This window comes from Lutra lutra, chromosome 7 (assembly GCF_902655055.1).
Source record: "Lutra lutra chromosome 7, mLutLut1.2, whole genome shotgun sequence".
Classification (NCBI taxonomy): domain Eukaryota; kingdom Metazoa; phylum Chordata; class Mammalia; order Carnivora; family Mustelidae; genus Lutra; species Lutra lutra.
The window spans coordinates 62,773,194-62,791,634 of NC_062284.1; the positions used below are offsets into that span (position 1 = coordinate 62,773,194).

The 18,441-nt window shown below is 41.6% G+C and overlaps 1 protein-coding gene across 5 annotated transcripts in view; it reads left to right on the forward strand.

Moving 5' to 3' along the window:
• Window positions 1-138: 138 nt before the first annotated feature.
• Window positions 139-18,441, forward strand: part of TUBGCP4 (tubulin gamma complex associated protein 4) — a 37,541-nt gene continuing 19,238 nt past the window's right edge. Inside the window, exons 1-7 of one of the 5 annotated variants that reach the window (XM_047736480.1) lie at window positions 139-269; window positions 5,409-5,537; window positions 8,351-8,473; window positions 8,859-8,912; window positions 10,113-10,169; window positions 13,562-13,641; window positions 15,903-16,104. In XM_047736480.1, the coding sequence (XP_047592436.1) occupies window positions 192-269; window positions 5,409-5,537; window positions 8,351-8,473; window positions 8,859-8,912; window positions 10,113-10,169; window positions 13,562-13,641; window positions 15,903-16,104 (723 nt within the window). In that variant the 5' untranslated portion in view covers window positions 139-191. Of the gene's footprint in view, window positions 270-2,549; window positions 2,571-5,408; window positions 5,538-8,350; window positions 8,474-8,858; window positions 8,913-10,112; window positions 10,170-13,561; window positions 13,642-15,902; window positions 16,105-18,441 lie in introns of those variants that run through there. The other 4 variants (XM_047736482.1, XM_047736481.1, XM_047736483.1 and 1 more) reach the window with 4 other exon arrangements.

Here is an 18,441-nt window from a genome sequence, read left to right on the forward strand (position 1 = left end):
GGGCGCCTATCCCGTAATATTTCCCCTCCGCTCTTCCCGCAGCAGTTGTCTTGCCTCTTGGGATTCAGGACAAATCGCCTGTCCCAGGGGCCTGTGCGCTTGTCGAGAAGGCGGCATTCGCCCCTGCGGTCCCCTGGAGGGACGTTGGAGGAGGGGGCGACGGATATAGGGACTCGAGATCCGCCGTGGGAATGATCCACGAATTGCTCTTGGCTCTGAGCGGGTACCCAGGGTCCATTTTCACGTGGAACAAGCGGAGTGGCCTCCAGGTACGGCCCAGCCCCCTGCGCGGGAACCAAGGAGCGCAGAATGGGCGGGCTCGCGCCGGTACCTGGGGGAGGAGTCTGCGGGGTCGAAGGGCGGGGCTTACAGGGGCAGTGTTCGGGGAGCGAGTGCCTGGGCTGGTAACCGGGGAAGTGCCTAAGGGCCGTTGGCGCGCGGTACCTCACCTCTGGAGGGCTGGGCCCGGGCTGGCGTAGAGAAGGCGGACCCGGGAGGAGGGAGCGCGCGACCCTGCCTGAGGTTGAGGTGTCTGAGCGAGAGTTGCTGGGGAACTGGATGTGAAAGTGAAGGAGGCGCTTTCACCCGTTTTCACGCTTGCACTATTTTAAAGTGAACTTTGAAAACTAGTCCAAATACGTAGCTCTTAACACACTATGTGGGGGTCATCCAGTTTTGTGACTAAAAAAAAATGAATAGTGTTTCCCTCATTGCTCCTTTCGCAGGAAATTTCTGCACTAGGAGAATTTGGAAGGCGATTTTCATATAACCAGGAATGTATGAGGAGGAAGGGCTAGGTACTATATGCATTATCTCATTTAATCTTCACAATCACCTATCTTCATTTCACAGATTAACTCCCTGTATTTGGTAGCTAGTAATTATTGAGCTTCGTCTTGAACCCCAGGTCTGCTTGGCTCCTGTATCTGAACCATTCTTTTCTCCTTCTGCTTTCTGTAATATTATCCAGTCCTCTCTATAACTTAGTAACTTAGGTATTGTTAGCCAGAATTGACGAAAGAGCAAACTGAAGCTCAGAGAAATTTATGGTGACTAGTCCTCGTAATGGCAAGATTTGAATCTAGCTCACAAGATTTGAATCTAGCTCACAAAGTCATGCCAATTCCAAACCAAGCAACATATTCTTAATTATAGAGAAAAAACTGGTGGCTACCTGAGGGGGAGGGACATGGGGGAATGGGTGAAATAGGAGATGGAGGTTAAGGGGTGCACTTCTTATGATGAACACTGGGTATTGTTGCCATATAGTAAGTGTTCAGATATTTATGGAAGAAAAAAAGACTACTAAAAACAGAAAATATTGCATACTTTCTGCAGAGCACGTTTTTCACAATCATAAAGGGGAAAATTGTTATGAATGCCTAATATTGATAAAAATCATTTTATTATAATATTGAATATATGTACACATTAACCTAAGTATAAACTCAAGCATATTGCTCTTTAAAAACTGCAAAACCAGGGGCGCCTGGGTGGCTCGGTGGGTTAAATCCTCTGCCTTCGGCTCGGGTCATGATCCCGGGGTCCTGGGATCGAGCCCCACATCGGGCTCTCTGCTTGGTGCGGAGCCTGCTTCCTCCTCTCTCTCTCTGCCTGCCTCTCTGCCTACTTGTGATCTCTGTCAAAAAAATAAAATCTTTAAATAAATAAATAAATAAAAACTGTAAAACCAATTATTTGTTACAAAATAAACAAAACTACCAAATGGATAAATTCAAAATAACATTAATATATGGTTTCTCAACCTTGGCACTATTGACATTGTACACTGGATAATTCTTTGTTGTGGGAGTGTGTCCTGCTTGTGCATTATAGGATGTTTAGCAGCATCCATGGCTTCCACCCACTAGATGTCAGTAGTACCCCCTGAATTGTGGCAATCAAAACTAACTCCAGACATTTACCAAATGGGGCAAAATTGCCTGATTGAGAACTGGTGATGTAATGTGACATATACTATTGTTTTGCTGAAACTAAATCTCCAACACTGAGTTTAATAATAGTATGACTGCTACAGATCTCTGTTTTGACATCAGTAAGTCTGTGGTAAAGAATGTCTGTTCAGGGACCCCTGGGTGGCTCAGTCTGTTAAGCGTCTGCCTTTGGGATTGAGCCCCACATGGGGCTCCTTGCTCCGCGGGTCACCTGCTTCCCCCTCTGTTTGCCTCTCCCTGTGCTTGTGTTGTCCCTGTCTGTCTGTCTCTCTCTCTGACAAATAAATAAGAATGACTGTTCATATAAGTAGGTTGTACCAAATGGTATCAATAACTTCAAAGTACTGTTTGCCGTTTCAGAATAACTAGACCTTGAACTTTTCTAAAACTCTGCCAACAAAGCACTGCTCAAAATTCCAGTTTTAATGGGAATTATTACTTGATAACTGTGTAGAGCTGTCCTAATAATAAAAAATTGCTTTCATGTATTGAGCACTTGCAATGTTCATGGCTTTACATGTATTAACATTTATCCCCACAATTACCATCTCCACTTTCTAGGTATGAAGACTGAGGCACAGATAGTTATTATAATATGCCTAAATTTTCATGCAAGTAAGCAGCAACTCAGGGATTCAAAACTGGCACTCTGACTCCAAATATGAGTTTTGTTTGTTTGTTTGTTTGTTTGATTGTTTGAAAGCCACAGGCAAGGTTTTATTGGGGGTATAGTTCCAGCTGAAGGGAGACACTGCACTAAACAGAGTAATTAGGTTGGCCTCCCAAAGACAGATTCTTTTTTTTTTTTTTAAGATTTTATTTATTTGACAGAGAGAGAGAGATATCACAAGTAGGCAGAGAGGCAAGCAGAGAGAGAGGAGGAAGCAGGCTCCCCGATGAGCAGAGATCCTGATGTGGGGCTTGATCCCAGGACCCTGAGATCATGACCTGAGCCGAAGGAAGAGGCTTTAACCCACTTTAACCCACTGAGCCACCCACCCACCCGTCTTTGGGTGCCCCCCAAAGACGATTCTTTTTTTTTTTTAATTTTATTTATTTATTTGTCAGAGAGAGAGAGGGAGAGAGAGCAAGCACAGGCAGACAGAATGGCAGGCAGAGGCAGAGGGAGAAGCAGGCTCCCTGATGAGCAAGGAGCCCGATGCGGGACTCGATCCCAGGACGCCGGGACCATGACCGGAGCCGAAGGCAGCTGCCTAACCAACTGAGCCACCCAAGCGTCCCCCAAAGACAGATTCTTAAGCACTGTGTTGTTAAGCTATTAACTTGAAGATATGGTTAGTGTTGTGTCATTAAAATATGCATGAAAAAGATTCCTAAGGGGCTCCTGGGTGGCTCAGCTATTAAGCAGCTGCCTTCTGCTCAGGTCATGATCCCAGGGTCCTGGGATGGAGCCCCACATTGAACTCCCTGCTCCGTGGGGAGCCTGCTTCTCCCTCTCCCACTCCCACTGCTTGTGTTCCCTCTCTCGCTGTGTCTCTCTCTGTCAAATAAATAAGTAAAATATTTAAAAAATGGATTCCTAAACATATTATGGATTTGGTAACAGAAAAATTCTTCTTTGCTCCTATTTATTACCACATTTACTATTATGTAAAGATGACATCCACAAAATACAGTACTCAATGATATCAATAGGTAATATACTAAGTTCTTTGGGAATAGTAACTACATCTGATTTTGTTCACTGTTTAATCTCGGGATATTAACACAGTGCCTGGGATAAGTAGGTATTGGTTAAATGATGGTTGATCCTCCAAAGAAGATATACACTGGCCAATAAGCAAATGAAAAGATTATCAATATGGCTGATTATTAGGGAAATGCAGATCAATGAGATAGCATTTTATACCCATTCAGAAAAAACAAAATGACAAGTGCAGGTGAGGTCGTGGAAAAATAAGAACCCTTGTGCATTACTGGTGGGAACAGAAGATGGTGCAGCCCTTGTGGAAGATAATAGGGTGACTCTTCAAAAAAAATTAAACATAGAACTACCAAATGATCTAGCAATTTCAATTCTAGGTACATACCCCAAAAAAGTTAAAGAAGAGACACGAACATGTATCGTATACAATACCCATATATTTGTATACCCACGTTCATGGCAGTATTATTTGCTGTAGCCAAAAGGTAAAAGTAACTCAAGCATCCCTTGGCAGATGAATTGGATAAACAAAATGCTGAGCAAATATACAGTTGAATATTTTTCAATCTTAGGAAGGAAATTCAGATGATGCATGCTACAACATGGATCAACCTTGGAGACACCATATGAAGTGAAAAAGCCAGTCATCAAGGGACAAATATTGTATTTACACTTATTTGAAGTACTTAGAATGGTCAAAATTATAGAGGCAAGCAATTGCCAGGGGCTGGGGGTAGGGAGGAATGGGAAGTTAATGTTTATTGGATACAGGGTTTCAGTTTGGGAAGATAAGAAAGTTCTAGAATTGGATAGTGGTGAGGAAGGCCCAACGGTGTGAATGCACTTAATGCCACAGAACTGTACTTTTTTTTTTTTTTAAAGATTTTATTTATTTATTTGACAGAAATCACAAGTAAGCAGAGAGGCAGGCAGAGAGAGAGGAGGAAGCAGGCTCCCTGCTGAGCAGAAAGCCCGATGTGGGGCTCAAACCCAGGACCTGGGATCATGACCTGAGCCGGGCAGCGGCTTAACCCACTGAGCCACCCAGGCGCCCCAGAACTGTACTTTTAAAGATAGCCAAAATGGTAACTTTTATGTATAGTTTACCACAATATTAAAAAAAAATGTGGTTGAATGAGTACATTCTCCTACTTTGTTGTACTCGATCTGCTATGAAACCTTTATAAAGCACAGTAGGTTATTATTTGGCCTTCCTTTCAATTAAGATAATATCCAATGAAATGAAATACCAAATACAAATGAAAATATGGACACTACATTTATATGTCCAGTTATAAGGTGCTTTTATAGATTATAGTATGTTACATTAATTTTACATTTTTATGGAAATGAAAATAAAATTTAAAATTTAATAGAGAATTTGTAAATCTTAAGAATATGTCTGAGAAAACCCTAGAATCTGCAGATCCCGGTTTGAGCAGTAGCGCTAAAGAGACTTTGTTGAAATCGGGTTAAAAAAAACTCCATATTCTTATAGGCCATCCCTGGAAGATTGCAAAAGAAACAAGTAACAGTAGCCACCTGTGGGGAGGTTGGCTTGTTTTTAATGTGCAACACTTGGTAGTGTTTGAATTCTTTACCGCGTGTTAACACCTATTTCAATAAACCTAATTAGGTCAGGGATGGGGAGCAACACCTTTGTAGCAGTTTGGAATTTACCAAACTTAAATGGGCATCTTGAGAAGGGGAGTGATTGATAGTATGAAGCATTTGAATCACCTCGAGATACGTGGGCATCCGGGATTTTAGCCTGTCCTCTTCTGCAGGTGTCACAGGACTTCCCATTTCTCCATCCCAGTGAAACCAGCGTCCTGAATCGCCTCTGCCGGCTGGGCACAGACTATATTCGCTTCACCGAGTTCATTGAACAGTACACAGGCCATGTGCAGCAACAGGTAGGCTGCCGGTCCCAGGGAATGGACACCCCCAGAGGTCAGGAGCCATGTCAGGTTTTGAGTGAATCCATTGGTAATTGATATGAAATGAGTCTTAAGATGTTATGAATTTCTTACCATTGGAATTATTCAAGTGAGGGCCAGGTAACTAGCTCAAACAAGGGAAAAAATATACACAGGGACCAATCTAGGCAGATTGGTATAAGAGAAAATATGCTTTGCCTGAGTTTTAGGAGACCTGAGTTAAATTAGTTTGAGCTGGACCAGAATTCCAATTCCAGCAGTAAAAACAAAGCATCATTTCAGATCTTTTTGTCATTTTGCTTCTAACTTCCTTAGTCACATTAAGCCAATAAACTAAGCTCTTTGGGCTTCATTTTTCTTATTTGAAAATAAAAGAGTTAAATTAGAGAAGGTGCTTGGCACATAGCAAGCACTTAAATAGTATCCATTAATATGAGTTCATTGGAAGTGTATATGTTAATTGTGATTAATGGTGTAGAGGTCAATGATTTGTGTCCTGCTCTATCACTTACTGGCCATAGACTGCTTGGCAGTAACCTAATGCTCAGTAACTTTGGCTCAGTTCACTTACCTATAAAGTAGGGGTAATAAGTGTACCTATTTCACAGAATTGTAAGGATTAAACAAGGTAATTCATGCAAAGTGCCTGGAACATAGTAAGCACTCATATTTTTTTAAAGAGAAATTTTGAAATTCCCTTTCGTTTTTAGCAGTTTGTAATTCTGTCTGTGGTAAATAAAAAGATTGCACAATTGTGTAACTGTGATTCAGTGATGACTGTTGCCCAGTTGAAACAATGATTCTGGTTGGGGAGAAAGGTGGGGATTTCTAGAAAGAAAAAGGAAGGATTCCTGGAATAATGCAATCAGTACCCTCTCTTATTAAATTGGTTGTCAGGCCTTTGGTGCTCATCTGTGGGGCAGAAGAGTTGGAGAATAATGCGTTATATTTTCCTTTCTGGGACAGGGATTCTGATTCTCTCAAAAGTATTTTATTGGGAATGTGTAAGCTAAATGTGAGCTTAAAATCTAATCAATGCCATTTTGCTACAAAATCATATTAATGAGGGCACATGAATTATCAGAGTTGGAATATATATATATATCTATATATATATAGATATATATATCTACAGATGAAAAGGCCTCTAGTTTTAATTTCTTAAGTAACACTTGAAAGAGAAAAAGCTGTCCTGTATTCCTGTGACTATATGGATTTTTCTTATATAATAAATTCCTACTTTCCCAAATCCTAAAGATAGCGGTAGTGCCTCTTTTTTTTGGAACAGTAAAAAGTATACTTAATTTCTCTTTCATTTCATGATAAATGAAGACGTTTAGTTCTCTGGAATGACAGAAGATCAAAACAAAATTGGCTGGTTGCAAGCCCATCTGGTCTATTTCACCCTATACCCATGCCAGTCTTATTATAGCTGTGAACCTTTATCTCCAGGAACTGCTAGTACCTTTTGCAGCATCCTCTGACTATACCAGGCCTCATGACCCCTGAGGCTGAGCTTCCTACCCTGTTTGTTGTGGTGTCCTGTGATTGTATCTGCTGCTACCAGAGCCTGATCACCATGTCAGAAGAACATAGCCCAAGAGGTTGGTCATCGTGGCCTCTAGTCAGCTCCCTCTGCAATTCCCTGTATAAAATACAGAAGAGGCTCTTCGAAAAAAATTGCAGGTCTCCTGAAAGACAGCCATATTCGCGAGTAGGCTCTTGGTGAGGGTCTTACCACTCCTCATGTTAACGATCAGATTCGTGCTCCTGATGAGTTACCAGGCCAGGCGGGAGAAGGGATGTTAGAAGGACGATTGAGGTCATTTTATTTATTCAGTAAATATTTACCCTGTGCTCAAAGAACTGTGTAGAAGCTGAAATACAAAGATGAATAAAGTGCGTGTCCTTCCTTCACAAAACTCTTGGTCTAGAGAAGGGGGCGTATAAACCAAAGTACAGTTCCAGCACTACACAGAGATGCTCTGAAAGCAACAATGTCGGGGTGATTCGTTTCCTCGGGAGAGTTAGGAAGGGCTCTGAGAAAAGAGATGCTTGAGTTGGGTCCTGTAGGAAGAGTAGGTATTTGTCACAAAGATGAGTACACTGTTATAAGTGGAACACATCCAGATTCATGGGGGTGAGAAATAGAAGCAAGGCACATTTGGCGAACTGTGGGTAGTTTGGAAATGAGAATGTGAAGTTGGAAGCAGTAAAAGATAATTTTAGAGAGATAGTTAGGGGTGCGAATGTAGAAGTCACTGTATGCCATGCAGAGGAGTTGAGGTATTATTTTGGGGCAATGGGAAGCCACCAAAGGGATTTAAGCTGGAAGTTATAAGGTTAGTTGTAGAAAAGTCTCCTCTGACAATATGAGGTAGTACCTAGTTGTTTATTTTAGAGAGGCAGAGAGAGAGAGAGAAAAGGGGAGAGGGAGAAAAAGTATCTTAAGGAGGCTCCATGCTGAGCACAGAGCCCCAGGTGGGGCTCCATCTCACGACCCTGAGATCATGACCTGAGCTGAAATCAAGAGTCAGATGCTTAACTGACTGAGCCACCCAGGTGCCCCCTGCCTGATTGTTTGCAACATCTAGGCTGCATGGGAAATTAAAATATCACATTTTAAAAGGTAAAAACTCAAAATCTGTCTCTCTAGTTGGTTTTTCCTCTCACTGAAGCACGGCTTTGCTATGGAATCAAGCAAAAATAGTAACACTAACAAAGGATAATGTTTTCCTCGGGTTTTAGAGTGTAAGACATGAGGCTGAGTTCTCTGTGTTTGATTTCAGGATCACCATCCATCTCAGCAGGGCCAAGGTGGGTTACATGGAATCTACCTAAGGGCCTTCTGCACGGGGCTGGATTCCGTTTTGCAGCCTTATCGCCAAGCACTGCTTGATTTGGAACAAGAGGTGAGAGAGGAGATACGGGAAAGGCGTCTCTGGGACAGCTGCTTAGGGCATGTTCTTGAATTTGAAATACCCTTTGATGTGGTCAGGTAGTTAAGAGAGAGCTATTTTCTGCATGGCTGCAGGGTACAGTATAGTCTGTGATTGCCCAAGCCACGGTCAAAGTGGCATGCAGATCATGGCAAAGGTTCTTGAGTGAGTTTATCAGAACCCTGTCTTGGTTTTTTTTGGTCACTTGAAAAATCAGAATTAATACTCTACGAACTATCAATTCTCGATAGCCTAAAACTACCACGGAGCCCATTCTCAGATTCCTATCTAGTTTTCAAAGATCAAATAGATTGAGATGTTTTATATGGAGCCCTAATCACAGTGGTTTTTGTTGCAGTTCCTGGCTGACCCCCATCTTTCCATATCACATGTCAATTACTCCTTGGATCAGGTATGCTGCCCAAATAAGAAAATACCTTAGGATCTGTTGATAACTGTTAGAATAATCTAACTTAAGGGGTGGCCGGCTGGCTCAGTCAGTGGAGCATGCGACTGTTGTTAACAGGGTTGTGAGTTTGAGCCCCATGTTGGGTGGAGAGATTACTTTAAAAATTTTTAAAATAAGTGAAGAAGGGGCGCCTGGGTGGCTCAGTGGGTTAAAGCCTCTGCCTTCAGCTCAGGTCATGATCCCAGGGTCCTGGGATCAAGCCCCGCATTGGGCTCTCTGCTCAGCAGGGAGCCTGCTTCCCTTCCTCTCTCTCTGCCTGCCTCTCTGCCCACTTGTGATCTCTGTCTGTCAAATTAAAAAACTAATAATAATAATAAAAAATAAGTGAAGAATATGGGGCGCCTAGGTGGCTCAGTTGTTAGGCATCTGCCTTTGGCTCAGGTCATGATCCCAGGGTCCTGGGATCAAGCCCCACAGCGGGAAGCCTGCTTCTCCCTCTCCCACTCCCTCTGCTTGTGTTCCCTCTCTCGATGTCTCTCTCTCTCTGTCAAATAAATAAATAAAATCTTTTTTTAAAAAAAGTGAAGAATTAAAAAAAAAAAAAGAGGGGCATCTGGGTGGGTCAATCATTTAAGCATCTGACTCTTGATTTTGGCTCAGGTCATGATCTCAGGGTGGTGAGATCAAGCCCCGTGTCAGGCTCTGTGCTGGGCATGCGGCCTGCTTATAATTCTCTCTCTCTCTCTCCCCATCTGCCCACCCCCTCTCTCTAAAAAAATTTTAAAAATTATAATTAAACCTATTTTTAAAAAGAAGAATAACTTAAGACATTATTTTTTTAGAACATTTTTCCTTCTGGATTCAGAGCCTGGCATTTTATATTTTGTATACTTTCTGAGATCAGAACTGTTTAGAAAGCTCCAAATTTAGTAAAAATCTAGTGTCTGATATTAATGCTCTGTGTTGACTTCAATATTAACAGTTATGCTAGCCTCAGAAATAGAAACTGCTTCTGTCATTCTCTCTCTGCAGCCAAACCCGTATCGAATTGCCTTAGGATACTGGATCTTGGCTGTTCTGTGGTATTGCCGTATTGCCGTCTTTGTGTTAAGTGGGACTATTTGGAAACAAAAGCATCTCCTGAGTCATTTTTTTCCCCTTATATTTGATTATGTGCCCTCCTAATTTTTCTGTGCTTTGCAGTTCCAGCTCCTTTTTCCCTCTGTAATGGTCGTGGTAGAACAAATTAAAAGTCAAAAGGTGAGAACTTTCCTTTTCTCCTTTGCTGTGGTAAGCACCAAGGATGTATTCATAATAAATTTTGCCTTACATTCTTTTTTGAGGACCCTAGTTTTTAGTAGTTTTCATTTACTTATTCATTATTTTAATAATATTTGCTTGGATATCATGCTAAATGTCAGAAATGCAAAAAGAAGTTATGACACTGCCCTTAAGCACCTCCTGATCTGAAGATGGGGCTGATGTTAATAGATGTACCCCAGAATACTGGTGGGTAAAAGCAAAATGATATGGATGGTATTGGGAGGTGAGAGTGTTTTACATTAAGGATTTAGATGTTTTGGATATGGGGATGCCTGGGTGGCTCAGTAGGTCAGGCATCTGCCTTCAGCTCATGTCACCATCTCAGGGTCCCAGGATTGAGCCCCATGTCGTGTTCCCCATCCAGTTGGGAGTCTGCTTCTCCCTCTGCCCCTCCCTCTGGCTCATGCTTTCTCTCTCAAATAAATAAAATCTAAGAAAAATTGTTGGATATGGATCTTGGGAAGCGGAAAGTTCATCTTTAGAAAGAATAATAGAGGGGCGCCTGGGTGGCTCAGTGGGTTAAAGCCTCTGCCTTCGGCTCAGGTCATGATCCCAGGGGACCTGATCCCAGGGTACTGGGATCGAGCCCCGTATCGGGCTCTCTGCTCAGCGGGGAGCCTGCTTCCTCCTCTCTCTCTGCCTGCCTCTCTGCCTACTTGTGATCTCTGTCTGTCAAATAAATAAAATATTTAAAAAAGAGGAAAAAAAAGAATAATAGATTTATGATTAGGGTGCTGGCAGTTTTCTGAGAATTAGATCATTGGTTGAAACCCAGATGCTTATTTTATTTAATATGCCTGTTCTTATCACAAGTTCTTATCATGTGCATTGAAAAGTGAGGGTCCCCAATAACAGGAGAATGCCTTTTCTGGGGAGAGATAATAACTAAGGAAAAAATGCTTTGAGATTTCACAGTAGAAGAATTTGCTAGTCCGTAACTGAATGAAAAAGGACAGATGGATTAAATATGTTTAGCTCATTTATGTTTTTAAGCTGTTATATTTGTGCCTTAGATTATTAGGAGTGTTTACCTTGATAAATATAACTAATTAATTTGCCAGCTTGCTTCTTCATTTTTTGTGCTGTGTGAATATAGATATTTCTGCTGTGCTGAGCTCATTCTGAGCCCCCAAAGCCAATAGGGGAGGTGCTGTTTGGCCTTCAAAGCTGATTACCCTCATCAGATAACACTCAGCTTTTATTACGTACTTACTGTATACCAGACACTGCTAAGTGCTTCACATACTTGATCCCTTTCAGTCCTCTACCGGGTCAAGTAGGTTAGGGAATGTGCTTAGTGTCACACAGATGGTAGGAGATGGCAGAATAGGAATCTAAACCCGGATATGTCTGGCTCAAAAGATTATGGTCTTAACCGCTCTACTAAACTCTCCTCCCAAGATGGAGGGGACCTTCTAGATAAGTAGAGCCAAGGTAATAGTTCCGTGCTTAGCTGCACATCTCAGTTGACTTCCAGTTTCCACTGGCCACAGGAAGAAGAGTAGAAACTGAGTAGAGCGACTGCAGATGGGCAAATCTTCCTGCTTTCCCATGGTAGTGGTAGAGAAGCCGGTGTGCTCTGGCTCTAGAGAGTTAAAAAAAATGAGGTCTTAAGAACATGGGTTGGGGGGAGAACAGGGATGATAGCCAGCAGACATAAGGGATCCTTTTAGAGTGATGGAAATGTTATAAAACTAGATTATAGCAATGATTGCACAACACCGTAAATTTAGTAAGCATCGTTGAATAGTATACTTAAAACGGATGAATTTTATGGTATATAAATTAAACCTCAATAAAGCAGTTTTAAAAAGAAAGCCAAAAAGGGTGGCTTAGTGGGTTAAGCCTCTGCCTTCGGCTCAGGTCATGATCTCAGGATCCTGGGATCAAGCCCCACATCCAGGTCTCTGCTCAGCAGGGAGCCTGCTTCCCTCTCTCTCTCTGACTGCCTGTCTGCCTACTTGTGATCTCTCTGTCAAATAAATAAATCTTTAAAAAAAAAAAAAAAGCCAAAAGGACATAGAAGGAGGAAACAGATTTTTGGAAAATTTTGTTTTTATAAATAGTCTGAATTAGGCCTTCATCTGAAATAAAGAGCTTTCTTTACCTCTTAGCTTGGAATTTCATCTCTAAATGATTCTGGTTTCTCTAGCGCAAATAGTTCTCAAACTTCATTGTACATTAGAATCAGTTGGAACAGAATGTTAGAACCACATGGCTGGGCCCTACCCCAGAGACGCTGATTCAGTAAGGCTGGAGTTGGGCCCAACAATTTACATTTCTTACAAACTCCCAGGTGCTGCTGTGGCTGCTGCTGCTGCTGGGATACAGGTGGGTGGAGAGGAGTAGGGAGGGTTGAGGGTCCATACTTTTGAGAACAACTATTGTGATATTGTTATCTGTAATAAGAAATGTAGGTTAGGTCTCCATCCCCTTTCTGACACAGGGCTTCTAAAACGCTTGGAATTTCCTAAATGACAAGAATGATAAAGGGGTCTTGATAGTCGTAACAAACCCCTATCAACCACACCTGAGTCTATGTTCATACGGTGACTTTTGGAAAGCATATCTAAGGGTGGGCTGGTTGCCAGGAGAACCAACCATTTGATTGGAGGATTGAGGCTGCGTGCCCCTGACCTCTGGGGAGGAGAGAGGGGCTAGAGATTGAGTTCGGTTGCCAGTAGCTAGTGATTTAATCACCTGTGCCTCTGTAATGAAGCCTCCGTAAAAACCCGGAAGGTCTGCTTTCAGAGAACTTGTGGTTTGATGAATCAGAACACTTTGTGCTTCACTGCTGGGCCCACACTCCACAGGGACAGAAACTCCTTTGTTTGGGACCTCACACTGTGCATCTCTTCAGCTGACTCTTGATTCTGTCTTTAGTATGTCTTTAATAAACAGGTAATCTAGTGAGTAAACGGGTTTTCTGAGTTCTGTGAGCTGTGCTAGCAAATTAATGGAACCCAGGGAGAGGCTCATGGGAACTTGTGATTTATCAGCCGGTCAGTCCTGGGCTTGAGACTGGTGTCAGAGGCAGAGGACAGCCTTGTGGGACTGACCCCCTAACTTTAGAATCTGATAATATTCTGGGTAGGTAGTGTCAGAATCGAGTTGACCTATAGGACACCCAGCTGCTGTTCAAGAATTGCTTGGTGTTGTAGGGGAAACCGCCCCCCCCAAATACATTGGAGTCAGAATCAGAACTATACATAGATCTTTGGCCCCATTATCCGCTGGATTGTACCATCTGGATTGAATATAGAATATGAGTTTGTGCTACATGAACTATTAAAATGGAATTAAGTTTGACAAGGCTGTATTTTGCACAGATTCATGGTTGTCAGATCCTGGAAACGGTATACAAACACAGCTGTGGAGGTTTGCCTCCTGTTCGCAGTGCGCTAGAAAAGTAAGTCATGGCTTAACTGGGAATTGGGGGCGGGGGCGGGTGATCAAGTGACTTGACTTTGTACTTGTTTCATTTTCAGGTCATCTCAGGTTTTCCCCTGGGGAAAGTTATGACCAGGATAGAAAAGATCCATGAGGTTTTCTGTGTAGAGCAGGACAGAAAAGCCCCCATGTATGATGGCTTGGAAACTGCATAAAGAGTGTTATGAAGTGTTGAGTATCAAAGCTAGGATCTAATTGCCTAGATAACCTTGAAGCAATGCTTTTTATCCTTATCATTATCCTTGGAGAATTTCCATTACATGTGCAGGATAAAGTAGCTATATCTAATCATGTGTATTTTGAGTAGCTGGTATTTCATATCAAGGGCCTTAAAAATGTTTATACTCTATAATCCCATAATGCCACTCTTAAGAATTTTATCCTAACAGTTATTCGAAAGAAGAAAATAACCATATGTAGAAACATTCGTTGTAATGGTGTCTGTTCTATCAGGAAATTAGAAAATTACCAGTAGCTGGAAGACAGCAAAATAGAGGTATATTCACTTGATAGTCTATAAAATAAAATTAAAATAAAAAATACTATATTATTGTTAGAATCCACCAAAGGAAATGTTCCAGAACATGCTTAATTCTGTTTAATTCTCTATCACAGGGCTTTTTTTTTTTTTTTTCTAATAAAAGAACTGCATTTTGATTATAGAAGATACATGCAAAGAGAAGAAATATTTTCTGATCTTTGAGATAAACAATTTAACTTCTGCCATATATTTCTTTCTATGTAAATATATTTAGTTTTATGCATGGAATATAAAATCTTGCATAGATCATGTGATAAGTGCATGTTTGTTATATATTTGCAGGGACCAAATTTTATAGACCAAATACTCAAATGTGCACAATGTAAATGGCCTCCCATTTGATTTTTTTAAAGAGGGATTCCATCCAGTTAGCTTACTATAAATAGCAGACTCAAGCTCATAGTTTCTTTTCTCCCCAAATTATTTTGAAAATTTCCATGTCTACAAAAAGTTGAAAGAACAGTATAATAAACACCTGCATATCCTTTAGCTTCACTAATTGTTAACATTTGACCCCATTTTTCTTTTTCCCCTCTATGTGGAGTATGAAATATATGCATGTAAGTATATATAAATATACAAACACAGACACGACACACTTTTTTACAAAATCATTTGAAAGGCCTATCAAATACTTCAGCTTGGTATCTCTTTAGAAAAAAGGCTTATCTAATCTCAGTTCTCTTAAGATAACCTTGATACCATATTACACCCAAAAAAGTTAACATTAACAGTGTATTATCCAGGATAAATCTGAATGTCTCCATCTGTCCACCAGAAGTCCTTTCCCATTGTTTTTCTTTGTACTCCCAGACGCAGTACATGTTCTCACGTGGCATTTGGCAGTCACCTCGTTTTAGTCCCCTTTAATTTGGAACAGTGCCTTCCTTGCCTTTTAAATCTTTGGTGACAATTGACATTTTAAAAGTCTTGACTGGTTGTCTTGTAAACTGTTACACGATCTGGATTTTTCTGATTATTTCCCGATTCTTGGCAAGAACACTACATACCATAGGCCACATTATTTCTTGTTTCATCACATCACAAGGCACAGAAAGTGTGTTCCATTTTTGGTGTTGTAAAAGCTTGATCACTTGGTTTAGTGTTTTCTGTCAGATCTCTCCATTTTAAAGGCACATTTTCCTTTGTAATTCATGTTATCTGGGAAGTGGTCCTTTGAAACCATGAGAATATCACCTTCTTCAACAACCTTTCTGCGTTTTGTTGGATTATCCTTCTTCAGGTGTACCTGCTTCTCACAGAGTGAATCTACTCTCTCTGTGTGATTCCAACAAAAACAAATTTAATATTGTGTCAGCCGAAAAGACTCCTGTAAGAGCATTTAATTTTAACAAGAATCTTTAGTTTTGAAACTCACTTTACACAAAAGGAGGAAAGAAAATGTGTTTCTTCTAAAAAACTAGTAGAACATTTACCGAATATTTAGACTTCAGTATATAGCCTACAAGTTTGGGAAATTTAATCACTAGTTCATCTACAAACATTTAAATTAAAATAGCACAGTTATTTTTAGTTTAATTGGTTATTTTCCTTCTGAGTCATCAGACCCTCAGGCCTCTGTTTATCCTGTCGCAGTTTAGAGCATGGCCTCTGTGCCGATGTGGGGTTTAATGTTTGTTAAGAGGACTTCTAAGGCTCCTGCTTTCCTCTCCACTCAGGATCCTGGCCGTGTGTCATGGAGTCATGTATAAGCAGCTCTCAGCCTGGATGCTACATGGACTCCTCCTGGACCAGCACGAAGAGTTCTTTATCAAACAAGGTCCCTCTTCTGGTAATGTCAGTGCCCAGCCAGAAGAGGATGAGGAGGATCTGGGCATTGGGGGACTGACAGGAAAACAGTTGCGAGAACTCCAGGACTTGGTGAGAGCATAGCAGAAAGCCTAATATACTCCTGCCAGGAGTCAGCAAAGTCTAGAGCTAGTTGACCTTTCAGTGATTTCCAACCCCCCCAATCCTCTGTCCCCCTGCCGTTCCCAGCTTGTAGTAGTTGAAGCACCTTTCACAGATTCTGCAGATATAAACACTTGAACTTGGTTTTATCGTAGTTACATTCTTAACACCTAACTTAATGTGAGACTACGAAATAGAAAATATATTTGTGAGATTCCTTTGTTTCCCCTTTACCCAGTATGTGCATTTCTGAGGTTAATAAGTCTTGTCTCTTAAGGTAGCCATGTAGCTACCCTATAACTTTTTTTTTTTTTTAAGATTTTTTTTATTTGACAGAGCACAAGCAGGGGGAGAGGCAGAGGGAGAGGGAGAAGCAGGCTTCCGGCTGAGCAGGGAGCCCGACATGGGGCCTGATCCCAGGACCCCAGGATCATGACCTGATCCAAAGGCAGATGCTTAACGATTGAGCCACTGGGGAGCCCCTACCCTATAACTTTTATTTATTTTTTTTTAAAGATTTTATTTATTTATTTGACAGAGAGAGATCACAAGTAGATGGAGAGGCAGGCAGAGAGAGAGAGGGAAGCAGGATCTCTGCCGAGCAGAGAACCCGATGCGGGACTCGATCCCAGGACCCTGAGATCATGACCTGAGCCGAAGGCAGCGGCTTAACCCACTGAGCCACCCAGGCGCCCCTCCCTATGCAGCTTGGAATTTCAATTAGAGTCCCCAAAGCTCTGTATTGTCTTTATTCATCCATTGATACGTTTATTTATTTATTTGTCCTGCTACAACATATTCTCAAATGCCTGTTACATATATGCCAGGCACTGTTCTAGGAGAGTTACTGGGTGTTGAACTGAAGTAAATGAATAAAATGTAGCAGAACCTATCCTTAAAGAGCTTACTGTTTAGTGGAAATCATAGAAAAGTCAACAGTGACATTACAGTGCACTAAGTGCTCTGGAAAGTGCAGTTATGGGTGTTCTCAGAACTTGGTCTTAGGGTAGCTAGAGAAGCTTTGCAGTGGAATGTACATCTAGATTGCAAAGAGTTTGGGAGGAGAGGTCCAGAAATGTTCCAGGCAGGGGGATGGATGTGTACAAAGTACAGAGACCATGAAAGATGGTTTACTTGAGGAACCAGTAGTAATTCAATTGAAATGGTCAAGTAAAGGCTGAAATACAAAATGCAAGGACAGTGGAAGGGGTTGGGGAAGTTGCAGTCAATGAAACTATTGAGATAAGATCATGAAAGCCCTTGTAAACTATGGGAAGGAATTTGGACTTGAACCTCAAAAGAACTAAGAGCCAGTGAAGAATATTAGGCAAGAGGTTAACACAATCAGACTTTATGATAGATGACTCTGGATAGTGTGTGGGGAAATTGTTTTTTAAACAATCAAGGCTAGCAACAGGTAGATCCAGTTAAGAGAATGTTGGGGACACCTAGGTGAAAAATAATGGTGGCCTAAACCAAGGGTGGTAACAGTAAACATGCAGAAGAATAAAGTGGCCTGAGGGAGATTCAGGACATGGAATAGGTAGGCCTTAGTGATTGGATAGCAGTGCAGAGGGAAGGATCAAGAATGTTACCCAGTTTCTGCCTTCAGCAGCTAGGTGGGTAGAGATGATACGGAATGTGTATGGCAGGTATTGAGAGAAAAGAGATGGATCTAATTTTGGGTCCATCTAATGGTTTAATGTTGAGGGGCACCTGAGTGGCTCATCCCTTAAGCATCTGATTCTTGCTGTCAGCTGGGGTCTTGATCTCAGGATCATGAGTTCAAGGCTCACACTGGGCTTCATGCTGGGTTTGGAGCCTACTTAAAAAAAAAAAAAAAGAAAGAAAGAAAGATTTACTTTTGGACATGTTGTGTTTGAGGTACTTGCAGGAAATGTCCAGTGGGCTGAGCTTGTAGTTCCTGAGAACAGTCTAGCTTGAAGATAAGTTTAAGGAGTCATCAGCCCGAAGCAGTTTTTAACCTGGGGCCCATGGGTGGCTTCAGGAGGTTCTGTTTAATGTATGTTTGTATATTTGCCTGGAAGGTCCATAGCTTTTATATATGGCAGAGAGTCCTGTGATGTAAAAAGATTTAAAACACCTGTTACGGGGCACCTGTGTGGCTCAGATTAAGCATCTGCCTTTGCTCAGATCATGATCCCAGTGTCCTGGGATCAAGCCCCACATTGGGTTCCCTGCTCATCGGGAAGCCTACTTTCCCTCTCCACCCCACCCCCCGCCTTGTGTTCCCTCCCTCACTGTCTCTATCAAGTAGATAAAATATTTAAAAACAAAAACAAAAAA